The sequence below is a fragment of the Heteronotia binoei genome, chromosome 21 (assembly GCF_032191835.1).
Source record: "Heteronotia binoei isolate CCM8104 ecotype False Entrance Well chromosome 21, APGP_CSIRO_Hbin_v1, whole genome shotgun sequence".
Lineage (NCBI taxonomy): Eukaryota > Metazoa > Chordata > Lepidosauria > Squamata > Gekkonidae > Heteronotia > Heteronotia binoei.
Window position 1 is genome coordinate 153,591,512 of NC_083243.1, and position 17,515 is coordinate 153,609,026.

General features: G+C 39.2%; 1 protein-coding gene across 3 annotated transcripts in view; it reads left to right on the forward strand.

Annotated features, from left to right (window-relative positions):
* Positions 1-587: 587 nt before the first annotated feature.
* CARS1 (cysteinyl-tRNA synthetase 1) overlaps positions 588-17,515 on the forward strand; it is a 56,470-nt gene continuing 39,542 nt past the window's right edge. The window contains exons 1-2 of one of the 3 annotated variants that reach the window (XM_060262057.1): positions 588-716; positions 12,330-12,575. In XM_060262057.1, coding sequence (XP_060118040.1) covers positions 704-716; positions 12,330-12,575 — 259 coding nt within the window. In that variant the 5' untranslated portion in view covers positions 588-703. The remainder of the gene's footprint in view (positions 717-12,329; positions 12,576-17,515) is intronic. The other 2 variants (XM_060262058.1, XM_060262059.1) reach the window with 2 other exon arrangements.

Below are 17,515 nucleotides of genomic sequence, written 5' to 3' on the forward strand. Positions count from 1 at the left end.
AGGCTTCGGGGGCTCTGGGGAAGCTGTTTTTTGAGGTAGAGGCACCAAATTTTCAGTGCAGTATCTAGTACCTCTCCCCAAAGTACCCCCCCTCAAGTTTCAAAACGATTGGACCAGAGAGTCCAATTCTATGAGCCCCAAAAGAAGGTGCCCCTATCCTTCATTATTTCCTATGGAAGGAAGACATCTAAAAAGGGTGTTTAAAAATGTGATGGCCAGAACTCCCTTGGAGTTCAGTTATGCTTGTCACACCCTTGTTCCTGGCTCCACCCCCAAAGTCCCCAGATATTTCTTGAATTGGACTTGGCAACCCTACTCCCTTCTCATTTGGTGGCCAAAGTATTTCATCTTCATCTTCATCTTCAGCATCTGACCATCCAGGGAACAGTCTGGGTTGATTTCCCTTAGGACTGACTGGATCTTCTTGCAGACCAAGGGAAAGCTACTACAAGCTTATTCATATCTGGACTGTCTGGAACTATAACCACTCAATGGGGCCTGCGCAGAGAATAATTTACCAACAGGCCTCTCCCTGATAACGTAGTCGCTTGGGTTGCTGGTGACGATTCGTCTTGTTGCCTAGATACCCCGCGCCTGTCGGAAGTGGCTGAGGCGGGGCGGGTCTTCCGGACATGCTGTTGGTTGCATCAGTCTGTGTGATAGATTGGCACTTGTTGAGAGGCGGAGGAAAGGAAAAAGCGGCATGGCAGCAGCTGGTGAGTTTCGGTTCTGGCTTCTAGGCTCTAGGCAGCGAGGGCCCCTGGAAATGGACTGGGGCTTGGCGTGGGGGCAGGGATGTTGTAGTCCCCCCCCCCCCCCAATCCGGTCTTCCGTAGGGTCGGGAGTGATAGCGCGATGCCCTAATGAGTGATTGTCTCACAAACAGTACAATGAGATGTCTGCATTCCCGCAACCTTCTTAGGCGCTGGAGAGTCAGGACGCCCGACCAGTCACAGTCAGGGGACTTTAATGCAGCCTGTAAGCGCATAGTCACCCAGGGGCTACATCTGTTGCGGAGATGGAACTGTGACTCGGGTCTCCTCATAGATCTGAGATAGCCCTACTGTTTTGGTACCTGTCTTTTCCGAAGGGCCCCAGAGTGGAGCATGATAAAGTTGGGAGACCTGTCTTTAGATCTCCAAAGGGTAGGGTTACCAGGTGCTTTCTTTTTAGAGGATCCTCTTATTGGGTTACAGGTCCCGTGGTGCAGAGTGGTAAAGCTGCAGTACTGCAGTCGGAGCCTTCCGCTCACGACCTGAGTTTGATCCCAGCGGAAGCTGGTTCAGGTAGCCAGCTCCAGGTTGACTCAGCCTTCCATCCTTCTGAGGTCGGTAAAATGAGTATCCAGCTTGCCAGGGGGAAAGTGTAGATGACTGGGGAAGGCAATGGCAAACCACCCTGTAAAAAGTCTGCCGTGAAAACGTTGTGAAAGCAACGGTCACCCCAGAGTCGAAAACGACTGGTGCTTGCACAGGGGACTACCTTTACCTTTTTTACTTATTGGGTTAGAAGGTTAGGAATATTTCTAATTAGCAGCAGATATTACACTTTAAATAGTAGGGTTATTTAAAATGAAATTTGTCATAGTGATCACTTGTTTGAAGTAGTCAGTTGCTTTTCAAAATATGGTAACCCTACCAAAGAGCCATGGTCTCACTTTGATTACGTTATTTTTCAATCATTTGCAAATGGTCTGATCATCTACTTGGGGTGGGTAGTACTTAGAGCATAAGAAAAGCCCTGCTGGATCGGACCAGTGGTCCATCTAGTCCAGCATCCTGTCTCACACAGTGGGCAACCAGTTCCTCTGGAGGGTCAACAACAGATCATAGAGGCTGAGACCTTCTCCTGATGGGTCCCCTCACTCCCCATGGCTAGTAGCCATTGATAGATATATCTTCCATGAATCTATCTAATTCCCTTTGAAAGCTGTTTATTCCTGTGGCCATCACTACATCCTCTGACAGCAGATTCCACATTTTAATCACTTGTTCTGGCCAAGCATACCATTATAGTCTAGTATCCTGTTTCTGTTTCCACACCAGACAGATTGTGCCTGAAATGTCCACTAGGGGTTGAGGGTGTGTGAGGACAATGGTTGTTCTCCCTCAGAACCATCTGATTGTCAGGTATATTGTCTCTGAAGTCTCCACAATTATTACAGCTATTAATACTTTGACCTTTCCTGGTTGTAAAAGCTATCCTTTTTAAAAGCTATCCAGTTGCTCACATCCTTTGAATTCTCAGTGTTGTGTGACACCAAGATACCACTGCCTCCATACCATTAATATTTCCTTTAAAATGTCTACCATTTCCTTCTCTTTATCTGAATACCTCCATCTCCACTTTAACTTTCCTCTTAGGAAAAGGCAATACCATGCAATTTGTAGGATTCAACCCCATGTTTGTTTATGTAGAAGCAAGCCGGTTGATCACAGTGTGAATTACTTCTGAGCTGATGTTGCTCTTGATATCCTTTCTCAGATGGAGCAACCAAGAATGCCAAATTTGATTGCATTTGATGATTGATTGTAATAGTTAAAGGAGTGGTTATAAAATATTGTATCAACTGAGTTGAAAGTCACTCAGCTAACTGTGTGACTGTCTTGGTGTATGCTTAAGCAAGTACTTTGTCCGTATTACCAAGCAAGATACAGAATGAGAGCTGTGTGACGATATGGTAAATATTAATCTAGTAGGTGGGTTTGCGCTGAAGCCACCTTTTGAGGTATCCCTAAATTGCTCGCTGTGTCTAATAACTGTCAGTATTTGCTTGTATTAAGATTGTAAGGTTTGGATGGAGACCACACTATTGTTAAATTATTGTTATTAAATAATTGTTATTAATTGTTGTTAAATTATTATGGTGGGTGTCACAGCAGAGCTTTATCAAGATTAGCTCATTATTGTTTCAAAGCATGTGGTGTTATGTTGTAGTCAAGTCTTGCTCACGTCATCAGATGCCAGTTGTAACCTGGGCTTCTACTGAATGGGAATGTTTACTTCCAAAAGAGATGCCAAGAAAAGTTCTCAGTGTGTTTACTATGTTTTTGGGTTTGCAGGGAGGTTAGTTTGGTTCATGTGAAAGTAAGTCAAAGTACCGTGTTAAAAACTAACAGCTGACAGAAGTATGCAAAAGCATTGGGCCAAATGATTATTTTTTTAAAAGTAGCAATTAGGTTTGTGGAAGTGAGGTCATGATCATTTCTTAACTGCTCCCTGCTTGTTTACATTTATACGATTGATGGACATTTTCATTACAAAAAAATGTGGTCATATTTTAAAATAAGGGCAGCCATCAGGTCACCAACCTGTGCCATGACTTTATTCCTGAAACTGTTTACCAACGGACCTGGGAGGTATATTTCTCTGGGTTCTCAGAAAGAAAGATATGCAACTGATATAGGAGAGCTAGGGGGAGAAGATCTGTCACCTTCTTATTTACAGCTGTTTGCTGACACCTCTAAGGAATTGTGTTGTTGGGACTATGCATAATCTGTGAGTGGGTGAGAGGAAACCTCATTCCCTGGACACAGGAACAACAGGGTTTGGGAGTTATTTTCGGATGGCTCCGATGGATGGTGGTTGCCACCAAACTGGGAGTTCTGGAGAGGAGTAAAGTCATGAATGCTGCTTTTTGCTATTGTTAATGTTAGATTTGTAAACACTTTAGAGAAATAAAGATAAAAAGGAAGAATAACAACTCTTTAAAAACCATGCAACCTTCCACCTTTATACTGAACTCTTATTTATACTGAGGCTAGAAGTGCCACCTCTTGTTCTCATGTAGTTGTTTCCGTATTATGTTGAAATGTTGTTTAAGGAAAATTAGTAAAAAATACAGATTATACAGAAATATATATTATTACATATATTATATAATTATTATATATATTCTTACAGAATATATACAGAAATATATATTATTACAGAAATTTGGTTCTTGGGTGCACTTCCAGTAAGGTAGGTGGCCACAAGTTTTAGTTCTTGGAGATTCACTTTGCCCAATATAGGCAACTGTCAGTCATCAGGAGAGAGCTGCAGAGTTTGCGATATCCTTTGCACACAGGTTGCACCTATGGGATCCATCTCATGCTTCATATCTCACCTATCCCGGGATCCTTTTCTCTGTTTACAGTATTCAAAAGTTACCTTGTTACTCATGAGTAATGAAGTGTCTGTTGACTGCTATCTACAATGACTTCAGGGTTTATAACCAGAGCTCAAATCCAGTCACTTGGAAATCTGAAGTTCATGTGTAAATGTATCCGATAAGTTCAATACGACTTGCTTCTGAGTAAATATATGTAATGCTGGGCTATAAGTATTCCATGCTGATGCTTAGGAATCTGAAAAATGTTCAGGGCCTATTTAATGTTTTTACTGGAGGGTCACTGTGGTGTAGTGTTTAAAGTATCAGACTTGGACTGAAAAGTCTGAGTTCACATCCCCACTCTGCCATGGAAGTTTGCAGGGTTACCTTGGCCCTGTTATTGTTTCTCTCAGTCCATTGGACCTAACAGAGTTGTTGTAAGGATAAAATGAGAGGATAATCATGTACACCAGCCTTCATTGGAGGAAGGGCAGGGATATGAATATACTAACTAAATAGAATAAGTACATTTTGTTAAAATACTTGTTGCTGCTTTGCTTCTGGCACTGTCTGTCAAATAATCAAAGTGAACATACAGTTAATGTTCTTAAGCCTAATTATTGGCATTCCCCTTTAAACATGTTGTTAAGAGGTGCTTGGTTAGAACCATTAATTTTAAAAAGGAAATGGCTGTCGGTTTGCATTCCAGAGCATGTATGTCAAAGCCAGATGATGAATTGAGAGCTGCAAACCTGGTGCTTTGGGTCACCTCTAGCAGGTGTCACTGGGGATCTCAAGTTGTGTCATATACATTTCCCTTCCTCCCTTGCTTTGAGGAGCTCAGGATGGTAAGCATGAAATTCTACCATTCTTAGCTGTTCAACAGCCCTGTAGGGCAGACTGGGATGAAAAATTGTGACATGCCCACACATTATGTATTTAATTGATTATATTTGTAAACTGCTCCGCAGTGAAGTTCTTTGAGTGACTCACAATAAAACACAAAATTAATAAAACTACCAGCCAGGTGTTAAAAGAGCCTCATCTCTGACTTAAATAAAAGCTCTCTGGAATAAGTTTTTAATTTGCCACCAAAACTCCTATAAGGAGGATGCCAAGTAAACCTCCATCAGCAGACCTTCCATAACTGGGCTCCCCTGTTGCATATATCTGCCATATTTCCAATGGTAAGTTGTTTGCAAAAGTTTCTCCATAGATGATCTCAGACATAAGCAACTCAGCTTTTAAAAAATTGATACAGAAATTGCAGGCATGTTTTTCTAGTTACACATTTTGCATAACCACACACAAATTATATCAATGTACAGGGTCTTTAACTTACACTTCTACTGTGTATCTAAATGATTAGCATTTAAGAAAACTAAAGTAGATAAGTTTTGTGACTTATTTCCTTGGGGAGGGTTCCAGTAATTAGCAAGAGATTTCCACACTCTTTCAGGTAACCATATGTTTTGTGTACATTTTCTTGGACTTGTCTAGTATTCTGGCTGGCCTGAAATATTTATTAGTATTGGTGCCCTCTTTCAGGATAGAAGAGCTTAAAAAATAAATAAACTAAACCCAAAGGCAAAACTTAGATACAGTTGTTTTGTACTGACTGGATCTTTCCAGTTTGAGATTTCAGAGGATAAACAACAACAACAAATTAGTAGATGCGTCAGTTCCTTCGTTTGCCAAACAAATCTCAAAGTTCCATTTCATAAAGAGTGGAAGTGGTTTGTTGCTCTGTAAAAACAATATATTCTGGACTAATAACATGCTAGGTGAAGTATCTGATTAGAGCTCACACCACTCTTTTTGTAACTGAAATCTTCCAGTGTGCTGTGACCTTACATGAAGCAGAGATGTATGTCCTCTGATTGTGAAGGCTACTGTGTGGTAGTGCTGCTTGTGAGTGTGCTTCAGAAGCTTGCTGTCAGGAGGAGGGAAAAATTGAAGTGCCACGAAGATTATATTTAGATTAAATTGCAAAACAGCAGTGTAGTTTAAGAGCATTGGTTGTGCCTGTGTTTAATACTTCCTAATAACTGTTGCAATGCTACATGACTAGAAAGGGATTTGTGCTTTTAATATGTGTATCTTAGATGTTACAACTCATTTCATTGTTTATAACAATAATCACCTACGATGCATATGTGCTCCAAATTTTCATATTTTTCATATTTTGTGACCCCAATAAATCTTTAAACCCTGCCATAACAACTGCAAATATTTAGAAAGAGGTATATACTACCTTATATATAATAACACTTTTAAGACATCTTTTTAACATTTGGTTTCCCCTCTATTGATTAAATTTAACACTCTATTTCATTAATTGAAATTAATGTATTTACATATAAAGTTGATTAATTTATTCCATTATATAAAAATCTATCTAAAAGTGTAGGCATATCATTTCATTTATAAGATCAATACTTCCCCTTGTCACAACTCATACATACCATTCAATCATGCTACATTTCCCTTCATCATTCTATCCTTCACATGCATTCACGTGCACTCTCTTTTCCCTTATCAGACATACTCCACCTAATTCATTACTCTCACTTCACTCAAAAAATAAAATTACTTATAGCTATTTAATATTACGTATCATTTTTATACAATCATTTTCTACCTAATCTTCAATCATACCTACTAGCTATCCCAATTCATTCTATCAAACATTTTCAAATCCATATCAGTCACACCATCACACATGCCCATACACTCCAAATTAATAGGCTATTAAATACAAAAAGATTTCCAGTCGTCATTTACGCTAATTATAAGTTTTTCTTCTAAAAAGTTGTACTATGCCCCCTCCCTCTAGTTGAGTCTGGATATCAATGAGCGTTCTAAAACAAACTGTGGACTATTTTGAATCAAGAAAGCCCGCCAAAAGTTTTTGAGTTATAGCAATGGTTAGAAATAAGAAAAAAGTTTTAAAGTTTTACAAAGATTATTAGCAATGGTACTTCTAGTTTAGTCTCATTCTTGTGTTGAGGAGTCTTCTGCTTGTGGAATGGCTTTTAATAACTCTTCCTCTTCAGTAAGTGTTAGTTCTAACGACAAGACTTTAAGCAGGGCCCTGCCCGAGTCGATGTCTGATGCATTATGCAGGCAGCCATTTTTATAAACCAAAATGTCCAACGCAGGACTCCAGCTAAACCTGCATGTAGCTTGGAGACAAAGGGTCTTAATTTTCTACGTTCGTCTAATACCTCTGGAGGAAGATCCAGAAGCGCCAAGATTTTTTTCCCTTTGTATAACAGGGCCCCGTTCATTCTCGCCTCTTTTAAGATTAGATCTCTTGTTTGGGGAAAGACGGAGTGAACAAGTATGTCTCTGGGCCTCCCTCTTCTCGCCGTTGCCACTGTTCCCAGCCTTTGTGCTTTAGCGATCGCTAGCATGCTCCCCTCTTCCACCTTCAATGCAGTTTTAAGCCATTTTGACATGAAAGCGGTCAAGTCAGTGGACCCTTCCTCGCCTTCTTCCAGACCCCGAAATTTAATGTTTGAAGCTCTAAAACAATTTTCCAGGATTTATATTCTATTTTCTAATAGGGTATTTGTTCTCTTAAGAGATTTAACGTCGTCTTGAAGCACTAAGGCTGCTTCAGCCGATTGCTCCATTTTTGTGGTTACAGAAAGCTCATCTGACAGTTCTTGGACTTTGGACTGGATGGGCTTAAGGAAAGTATCAAGTGACTCATTAAAATATCAATGAATGTCTGCTCTTAGGAGGTTAAGGTCCCTCTTGCTTATCGGAGTGTCCTCATCATCTCTGTCAGGGCAGGGTGGGGTATTATTATAGGCCGCCATGTTCAGTACTGATCGGGTTGTAGGCCTACTAACCTCTCCCAAGCCATCTGTTTTGAAAAAATCTGCAACCGGTCTTTTTATTTCTGCTTTGCTGTCTCATCGAAGATAAGATTGTCTATGAGGCAATAAGATTGTCTATACTTTGACAATACAGGGGGAAAGCTCAGGAGCCCGATCAAAGTGCATCTGTCATGTTCCAGTGATGTTCCACCCCCCCGCCCCATCTTGGCCAGTGCTTGGGTAGGAGACCTCTTGGGAACAATGACTTGAGTTGCACAGAAGAAAGGCAGGATATAAACATAAACTGAATACTAATATTTAGGTAGCTAGGCACAGGTTCACCTTCTAGCAAGTACAGAAGGGGAATGATGCTTTATTTTTTCCCCACTTTGTAAAATACTTCAGCACCTCTCATGAGGCCACTAATCTTCAAGTGTTGGCTTAGCCCTAAAGTGGATTAGACTGTAGCTTCCATGACCATTCTTCCTTCTGTCCTTATGGATATTGAAAGGTATATTGAGAGTGAGTGACCATTTATGAAGGAGGAGCCTCTTTACCTTTAACTGAGTTGCAGTAAAGATTTTGGAACATGCCGTTCATCATGCAGCAAAGAGAGAAGCTGCAGCACCTGAAGCTCCCTTTTTAGTATGGCTGTTATATCATCTTAGAGAGAGGAAGCATACCGACATGGTAAAATTAACTGTGGGCCCTATGTTGTTGTTTATGGTTAACTGGTGAGTCATAGGTATTGAAAGATTTTAGATAATTGCACTAGGCTCCCACCCTCTCCATGTGCACTCCTTTCCACCCTTGCAACATTTAATTTGCACTTGATGACTAAAGAGGTATGGCGCTGAATGGTGATGCAGATATATAGCTTTTATTCAGGAGTGTTGTGTTTTCTTAAAATACTCATCAGAATTAAAAATGTCAGTAGCTAAATACTTGGCCAGTGATGCCTAAACAAAACTAATATATAAGCTACAAATATTGCTTACAAACTTCAGTTATTTAAATAGACTGATCAGGAGGTTAAGATAAGCAGGTTTCTCCGAGATGGCTTTGGTGAGATGAACATTAGTTGACATATGGTCTGTGGGTCATCTAGCAACCAACAAAATCCTCTTCTACACCCTGCTGCATCATCTGATAGCTCCTAAATCTTGATTTGAAGAATCCACTAATTACTCCAGGGTAGATGATCTCATGTTGGGATTTCTTGAAGAGATGCCACAATGTGTAGAATGTTCAATGGCCACAAGCCACTGTTCTCTCCCCACCCATCCCTTTCACTTTGGTGTTGCCTATGCACTTTCTTTACTATGTCAAGAGCTTCCCTTCTTTCTGGGATTTAATTTCTAGTTTCTGTGGCCTTCAAATTAAGCCTGAAACCTCAATACCGATTTGATCTAGAGGCTCTACAAACAAAAAGAAAAAAAAGACAGCATTAAGCAGAGGTTCTCTTGCTAATAATATTCTAACATCATCTTGAGTATTCAGTGGCCTCCAGGGCCTACCATGATTAACCACTGGTTTGTACATATTTATAATGGAGACTCTCATTGGACTCAGTGAAGGCCAAAGCTGCCTGAAAACAAACACGTCCTAAGTCTGTAGAACTTGCCAAATTGTGGGGGGAGGGGGGAGACCTTAAATCATGGTCTTGAAACATCTCTTTTGCTTGCATGCTGTCTTAATGTTGTCTCCTTTGCATGCTATCTTTTGGTTGTTCTCAGTAAAAGATATTACATGGTTTTGTTTTTGGGATTCGCTATTGAAAGACTTCTGTTGAGAGTTTAGTTTGGAAAGGCAGAAATGCACTGTTGTGCACTATGTTAACTTAATTTTTTTAGACAGCAGATGCCTTCATTTGACAGGACACATTTGCTGCATAGTTTTGGACTTCACTCACGACTACATTTTAAAAATTGTGATAAATACCTCTCATTGTGATAACTACATCAGATTATACTGCTGCGTTTTCATTTGTGTACTCTGTCACTATGTTTGTACTAGCTTTCTTTCAAGAATTTGAATTACTTATGTTTACATTCCTTATCCCCTTATCTTCAGCATATACAGTTAATGCAGCCTCCTTTAACTAGCATGATATGTCTTCATATAGATCAGGGTTTGGCTGCAGCTACTCTGTCAGTCTGTTTTGAGGACTAAAATACACAAATGTTTTTTTTTTTAAGTGTAATGCCTGAGTTCCCCCAGCCCAGTACACCTAAATCCAACCAAACATCATACTGCTGGGAACTCAGTTCCTAAGTGTGTGAGCCTTGATTAGTACAGAGACAACAGCATGTGGGAAGAAGGGGATTCCTCCTATATAACTTTCTCACCCTGAAGCAGCCCTGGGGGAGCTGTTTGCTCCTTGGGAAGCTGTATGACTACCTGCATGATATGCAGCTGATGGTATTAACATTGTACTGGGGGGAACCAGACCTGACTCTCAAAAAAGTAGTTTCTCATAGTTCAGCTCTGAGTCTCAATATGGGCAAAGGACACGCATTTCCTAGTACACAAGGCAAACACCAGCACATTGTTGCTTGCTGTGAAGGCCAGCTCAAGAGTTTTTAGTGCCCTAGGTGACTATGACGTTGGCACCCACCTTCAATAGAGAGACAAATGAAAAGATTAGAATGAACTTTTACTTCTCTTTTTTGGGATTTGACAAGAGCAATGTAAAAACAAAATTGCTTTTTTATTTTTAAAAAACTTTGCTAATTCACCATATTTGATTAGTTACCCTTTTGCACTAGGCCATCAGTTTGTGTAAATATGTTGAACTTTGCTTTATGTGCTTTTGCTTTCATAAATAGGCTAATAAGTAGTTTGAGACAAAGCTCTGAAGCTATTTTGAGCTCTGTTGAGATGGTGGCCAGTCCAAGAAGTATCTGTGTAACTGGTAAGAAGAGAACTATTTCTAATACTGTCTGCTGACTCTCTCACTAATGATCCCAAACTAATTTCAACTTTACCTCACATTGAATAGATTAGAAATTTGCATAGCAAAGATTCTGAGTAGGTCAACTCAGTCTGAAATTTATTCCATTTTACTTAATTGGACTTACTCCTAAGAAACTATTCTTAGGACTAGGTCAATTAAGTAAAATGGAACTTCTTCTGAGTAGATTTGATAAGGCTTGGCTCTAATTAAAGATTGTGTGGAAAGTGGAGCCAGATTTCCAGCATTCAGGGTAGAACTTTTTAAAAAATGTATGTCTACATGCTGGTATACAGAACATAGTAATTTTACCACCACCACTATGCTTTTAGACAATTTGGATGAAGTGGAAGGTAAAACTGGTCATCTGAGGTATAAAAATGCTCTTGAAGTCACAGCAAGATTTTGATCAGGCAAGAAACAATACAATCCTTCCTTAAGAGATTAAAGAAAGTGATTTTTAAATTCCTGAATTTATCTGAACCTCCTCCTTCTGCTCTCCCAAATGGAGCATCTAGTTTCATGTTGTGAAGGGACAACACCCCACCCATCTACCCGTTTGCAAACTCGGCCCAAGGAAGAGCATCTCAGTGTGGGGTGAGCATCTTGGCACTTCTGGTGAGTCTGCATTATTATATGGTCAGGCTACCAAGCTTGGCTTGCAGCCTTGCTTTTCTGCCCAAGCATACTAGGCAAGCCCCAGGAGCTAATAGCAGGACTCTTGAGTATAGTGGCGTGGCAGAAGGCCATGAGCACATCTCATACCCATTATTGTCTTCTCAGCCTGCCCAGACACTTCCTGGCTCTGAGTTGAGCTCCTGAGGCACTTGCAGTGTTGTTGGGGCTTGGGTTTCTCCCACAGTCTTTGGCAGTTGTCTCTCCTCCCTTCCCATTTGTTGACATCCCAGTATCTTCCCAGGAGATGTGGGATGTCAAAGATTAAAAGTGTTGCCCACTTCCTGGTAACATTCAGTTTTCAATCCCTAACTGCAGTGTAATGATCTGTCTTTGTTTAAGAATTAACTCCAGGATTTCTCATAATGTTGAAAGAGAAAATGTGCCTGGCAAATTAATTTCAATGACCATGATGTTCCTTTATGCTCCAGCCTTGTAAATAAGGCTAATATACAACAGCTTTGACTAGCTCACCTGCCCATACATATGCATATCTAGTCATTTGTAACCTGGAAAATTTCCTTGCTAGTCGCCTGGAGACAATTTACCCACCACATGTGACTTAGGTTTATTTAACAAGAAAAAAAATCTTTGTTTTTCGTTGTGTTTGTTGCTTTTTAAAAAACTGGTGTTGTTTTGACTACTCTGATGTTTTGTGCCTCATGGCCTAGCTGCTGCCACTCCGTAGAACTCTTATGGTTCTAGACTGAGGGATTCTTTGCTGTAGGCTGCTTTAGAGCAAGGAGATCTGACTTCTTGTCATCTGCCTCTGTCTTTGCAGCTTCTGACTACAGTTGTATTCTGAGCATTAGTGAAGAGGAAGCCAGGTGGAAGGCTCTGAATGAGTACCTCAGCACCCGTAGTTATATCCAGGGGTTCACATTTTCCCAGGCAGATGTGGAAGTTTTCAGACAGCTTCTGAGCCCACCTGGGGACCCGCACTTCCATGTGGTTCGTTGGTACAGGCACATAGAAGCAATCTATGATGGCAGCAATGAAAAGCATGACTCCTGTCAACTCCAAACAAGTGAGTAATGGCAGGGGCTAGTGGGCAGGGAGTCAATGACATGTTTTATTTCTACTTTTGATTGTTCCTGATCAGAAGCTATTCTGCCTCTGAGCCCTGGTGTTGCCTAGCCATAGGTTTTGAAGGACTTGCAGACACCATTCCTTTCAATGTCAAAAATAAGAGTACAACATCAAAACAAAAAACAAGGGTCAGAGGCTGGCGTGGTTGTCGTTCCTGCTTAGCACATCTATAATGTGTTCCTATGTGGAGAGAATCCAGTCGAAGTCTATTGAATCACTGAGCTTTGACTGGTATCACTCTGCTTAGGCTACACTGTTGTAAAACACTCCTTAATGCTAAGGGGGAAAGGGTGAGGGGAGAGATCTGCACACACCCATACATGCTGTTTTCTGCAAGTCCCCTCCAAGTCACTTTAATGTAATAAGGGGGAAGGAGGTGTAGTGTGGTAAGTGGGGACAGGGATATATGACTGCCCTCTAATTATTTATATGACTAAATTAAAATTTACTGTTGTGGTGATTAGTGACATTTAGTCTGTAAGTAATAGGTAGCAGTCTCTCATTAGAAGCCCAGGAAAATGAATTTGGAAATAATAATCTCAAACTTTAGCAGGACATAGTGTGAGCTAGTGTAACTTCTCATTTTGGCTTTTGGCTAATTCTGCTATTCTCTTATGGACAAGGCTTTAGCTCACCAGACTTCTTTATCAAGATGCTAGATAATGAACTCTTTTTAGGGTGGGTTCCATCGGGACCATTCCATACATGTATTCTACAGGCCCTGCTTCTCAGTAATCTTATATACAGAGGTGGACAAGAAAGCTGAGGAAAAGACTCTATATGGTATCTCCTCAGGACTGAAAAGCAAGAATTTACCTACCTGTAATGATTCTAGGTAGTGTCACTGCTTGGTTAGCTGCAGGTGTGCCCTCACACACCCTACCAATTATATCTGCCCTAGATTTTTGATGCTTAAGCCCCTGCTATAAAAAAGGGTGTGTCAAGGGCTACCTACAAAATATTGTGTTGCTGTGTAAGAAATGTATGGTGTATGATTATCAGTTTAAATTGGACTTTCTAAGAATTCAAATGAATGCCAGCATTTTCTCGGAGGACACAAGAGGGTGAGCTAGGAGAACTTTAGAATTCTAGTTTTAGATTTCTCTTGATAATACTTTCCAGGAATCATTTTGCAATCAGGGTAGATTTGATTTAAATCAAATTGACTTAAATCACGATTTAAATCACTAGTCAGTAAGACTTGATTTAAATCATAGTTTACTACATAAAGACTCATTTTTGCTGATATAAACTTAATATTCACAATTAGATGAAGATTTCATTTTTAGAATAACAACTGTTCATATTAGTTTTACAGTTATATAAAAATACTGATTTTTAATACTATTAGAAACACATTATAGATAGGTGATTATGAAATCATTGTGAGGTGAATTATCTCCAGTTTAATAGATTAATCATTCATATTTGGACAACTTCTCTGCTGTACTTTATTGGAAGGAGAAAAATAATTACCTTAATAATAATAATTTAAATCGTTTTATTCAACTAAAACATTATAGCATATGTTTGCTTAAACATCCATGTTTGATAACTGATGTGGTTAAACAATATATATATATATTTTAAAAAAACTGTTAGCCCAGCCTACACATGAAAAACTTAAATACTGTCCTCTTTAGCTCACTCGTCATCTTCATCTTCTTTGTTCATAATCTGGGAAAAAAACCAAGCTTTCCTGCTTTGTCAGGTCCCAAACGGTTTCTCAATTTAGAATGAATGAGTCCAAAGGAAGAGAATATTCTTTCTACACCTGCAGAAGAAGCTACTGCTGTTAAAAGTGAAATCATTATTTGAATAGTCTCTAAATTCAAGTGCTTAAGTGACTTCCACCAGTTCACAGGTGTGACTTTCTTTAAAACATCTTCAGCAAAAATATATTTATTGAATGATTCCCTCTTAGCTCTGAAGTTTATTAAAGTTGGCATTACAAATGGATGATTGCTGGATACCCATGTCATAGCTAACTCCTCTTCCTCAGCACATAAGTTTTGACCCTGGTACCGGGTATTGACAATATTTGCCAGAAAATGAGCTGGAGACAGTGCTTGTCCCATTTGTTTTTTTAATGCTTGTAATTTAATTCTGTCAATGTGTAGTTCTGTTTTTAAGTGCTCACTCAGTTCCTTCCAAATTTCAACAGCATCAGCAATAAAACAGCTATTTTTCCGTATTTTGTTTAAAGCTTCAGATACGGGTTTCAGGATGCTCAGCATATGTTAACATTTCTCTTAAGCCCAGTGTTAAGGATTTTGGCCGTGACAGTGCCATCTATTTTATCTCAATTTTGTTCACAAATTGTCATCAGAGTAGACCAGTTCTCGATATACTGCTCAAAACAGTCCACCACAGAGTTCCATCTAACATCTTGTGGGAGTGTTAGCTTGGTTCCACCCATTCTTTTCAGAGCTGCTGCAGCAAAATGATTGTTACGTTGGTATTTAGCAATATCAACAACCTTGGTCTTTATTTTTGGAACACTTTGGCTAGGAGGTGCAGCAAATGAACACTGCAACCATATGTTATTAGCTTTGTATTAACCCTTCCTGCTCTTCTAAATTTCTTCTCATCTTGGATATATTTGAAGCATTGTCTGTGACCAAACTGCGTACTAGACATTTGAATTTTTGTTTGCATGTTATTATAGCTTTTGCTGCCACTTCTTGTAAGTATTCTGCTGTGTGTGCATTTCCTGACATATCAACTGTTTGTGCAAGGAAGACTTTCCCTTCTTCTGTTGTTAATCAAGCACATACAACTGGATCATTGTGGACATTACCCCACTCATCAAGACTTAGGTTAACAATTTTACCCTCCAGAGCTGTTGCACATTGCTCCATTTCTTTATCATACACTTTATCCAACAGTTTCCCTGCAACATCTGCTCTGCTGGGTGGACTGTATCCTGGTCCCAGTGATTGAACCATATTAATAAAGTGTGGGTTCTCAGTCAGATGGAAAGAAGTTTGCTGCATAAACAAACTGGGCATTTTTTTCGTCAATTAACTCTTTTTCTAATCTGCTGGTTTTTATCAAAAACTTATCTATGGCGGTTCCAGGAGGGAAGGTTTTTTCCTTTCTTTTAGGTGATATACTGCGGGTGTCTGATGATGATGTATATGGTGCAACTGAAACACTATCCTGGATAGATCTGAAACTGTAGAACAGGAGGATGGTGATCTTGAAGGTGGATAGTTTCCAGAATCCTTAGTGTTGATGATGAATTCCCCTAAACAACAACAAAAAAATCAATGCTGTTATTTTATTATTTATATAATTCTGCTTATTGTATTCATTGCCAGGCAGCACTCCCCCAAAATATTTAGTTTTCTTCATAACTGTATCAAAATGACAGTAACGTGCAGTAATAATAAGAAATATAATTTTGCTCAAACATGACAATTCAAGGCACTCTTTAAGTATATGATTAAATAAAAATGTTTACCAACCTGAAGATCCTGCCTGTTCAAACATGTTTCTGTTGTCATCTTCATCATAGCACTTCTCATGATGTTGCCTCATTCGGGCCACCAGGCCTTGCATTTCTTTGTTGCAGTGTTTGCATTTTGCACGCATGCCTGCCTTACCAATAGGTAGAGGAACTTCACTCAAATATTCCCAAACTGGGTCTCTTTTACGGCCTGCTGCCATTATAGGTTTTCTCCTCCAGGGAAGTAATAATGTGATAAACCTTGGGTTATGCATGCAAAAGATCCAAAGTCTTGTGGAGTGTTCTGCTCAGAAAGTTTCACTTTCATTTTTACTGCTTGCTGCTCCCTCCTCACACTTAAGTTTCTTCTTGTGCAGATCTATTCTACTCCAAGCAGTCTTTTTCTATTCATTGAACTTTTTGAAACTTAGCACTTAAGGGGTTGATTCTGTGTACATAGGTTTGTAGAACAATGAGATTAAGGTCTTTTCCACAACTCTGTTCATTTTATAACATTTTTGCTGTGTAGAAGAGGCATTTGATCTCTACAGAAACAAATTACAGTTTTGAGAACTGCAAAACCAAGCATCTGTGTTCTGTGATAATATTTTGTAGACAGAAACTGCCCTTAATCTTACAGAAACCTCTGGAAGAACATGACATTGTGAATGGATTAATAGAATTTATTACCAAAAAATTTAAACATTGCATGAATATACAGCCTTATGCTTCAGAATTAAAAACTAATCCTTATTTCATGATGGAATAACCTTTGTATGATAATATATTTTCCTCAAAAAGCATTTTATTTAAAAAATCCGATTTAAATTAAAAAATCTGATTTAAAGTTAAAAAATCCAATTTAAATTTTAAAAAATCAATTTTTTTAAAAAAAGTTTATTTTTATCCACTCTGTTTTGCATTTATTTCGACCCTACTGAGCAAGATTCTTTGTACTTGATCAATTACAATGTGTATTTATCCCTGATATCCTGAAATAGCCCCAATTCTGTTACATTTTTCCCTGCATCTCAGCAGTGTGTTTGTGAGACATGATGTAGAGTCTGAAATGAAGAGATCAGTGTTTATGTACAAAGTGCAGATTTTTTTGTATTCTGTTTACCTGCCAGGTTCCAAAAAACTATGCAACTAACTCTGTGCACCCAAGGGCCTTTTGGGGGTTTGCATTGCTTCTACTGCAGCCTCTGTGGCACATAGTAAAACTGCTTTTGAAATGGGAAAGACTCTTAGAAACATTTAATATGGCTCAAAGGCCTGCTGCTCCAAATGAAAAAAAAATAAAAATCCCACTGGTTGTGCTGAGGTCCATGAGTACACAAAGTAATTCTTTTGTTTCTGGCCAGTGTTTCTTACAGTTATCTTAGTGTTTCAGACTATTTAGTCCTAAAACCATTTATTTATTTTAT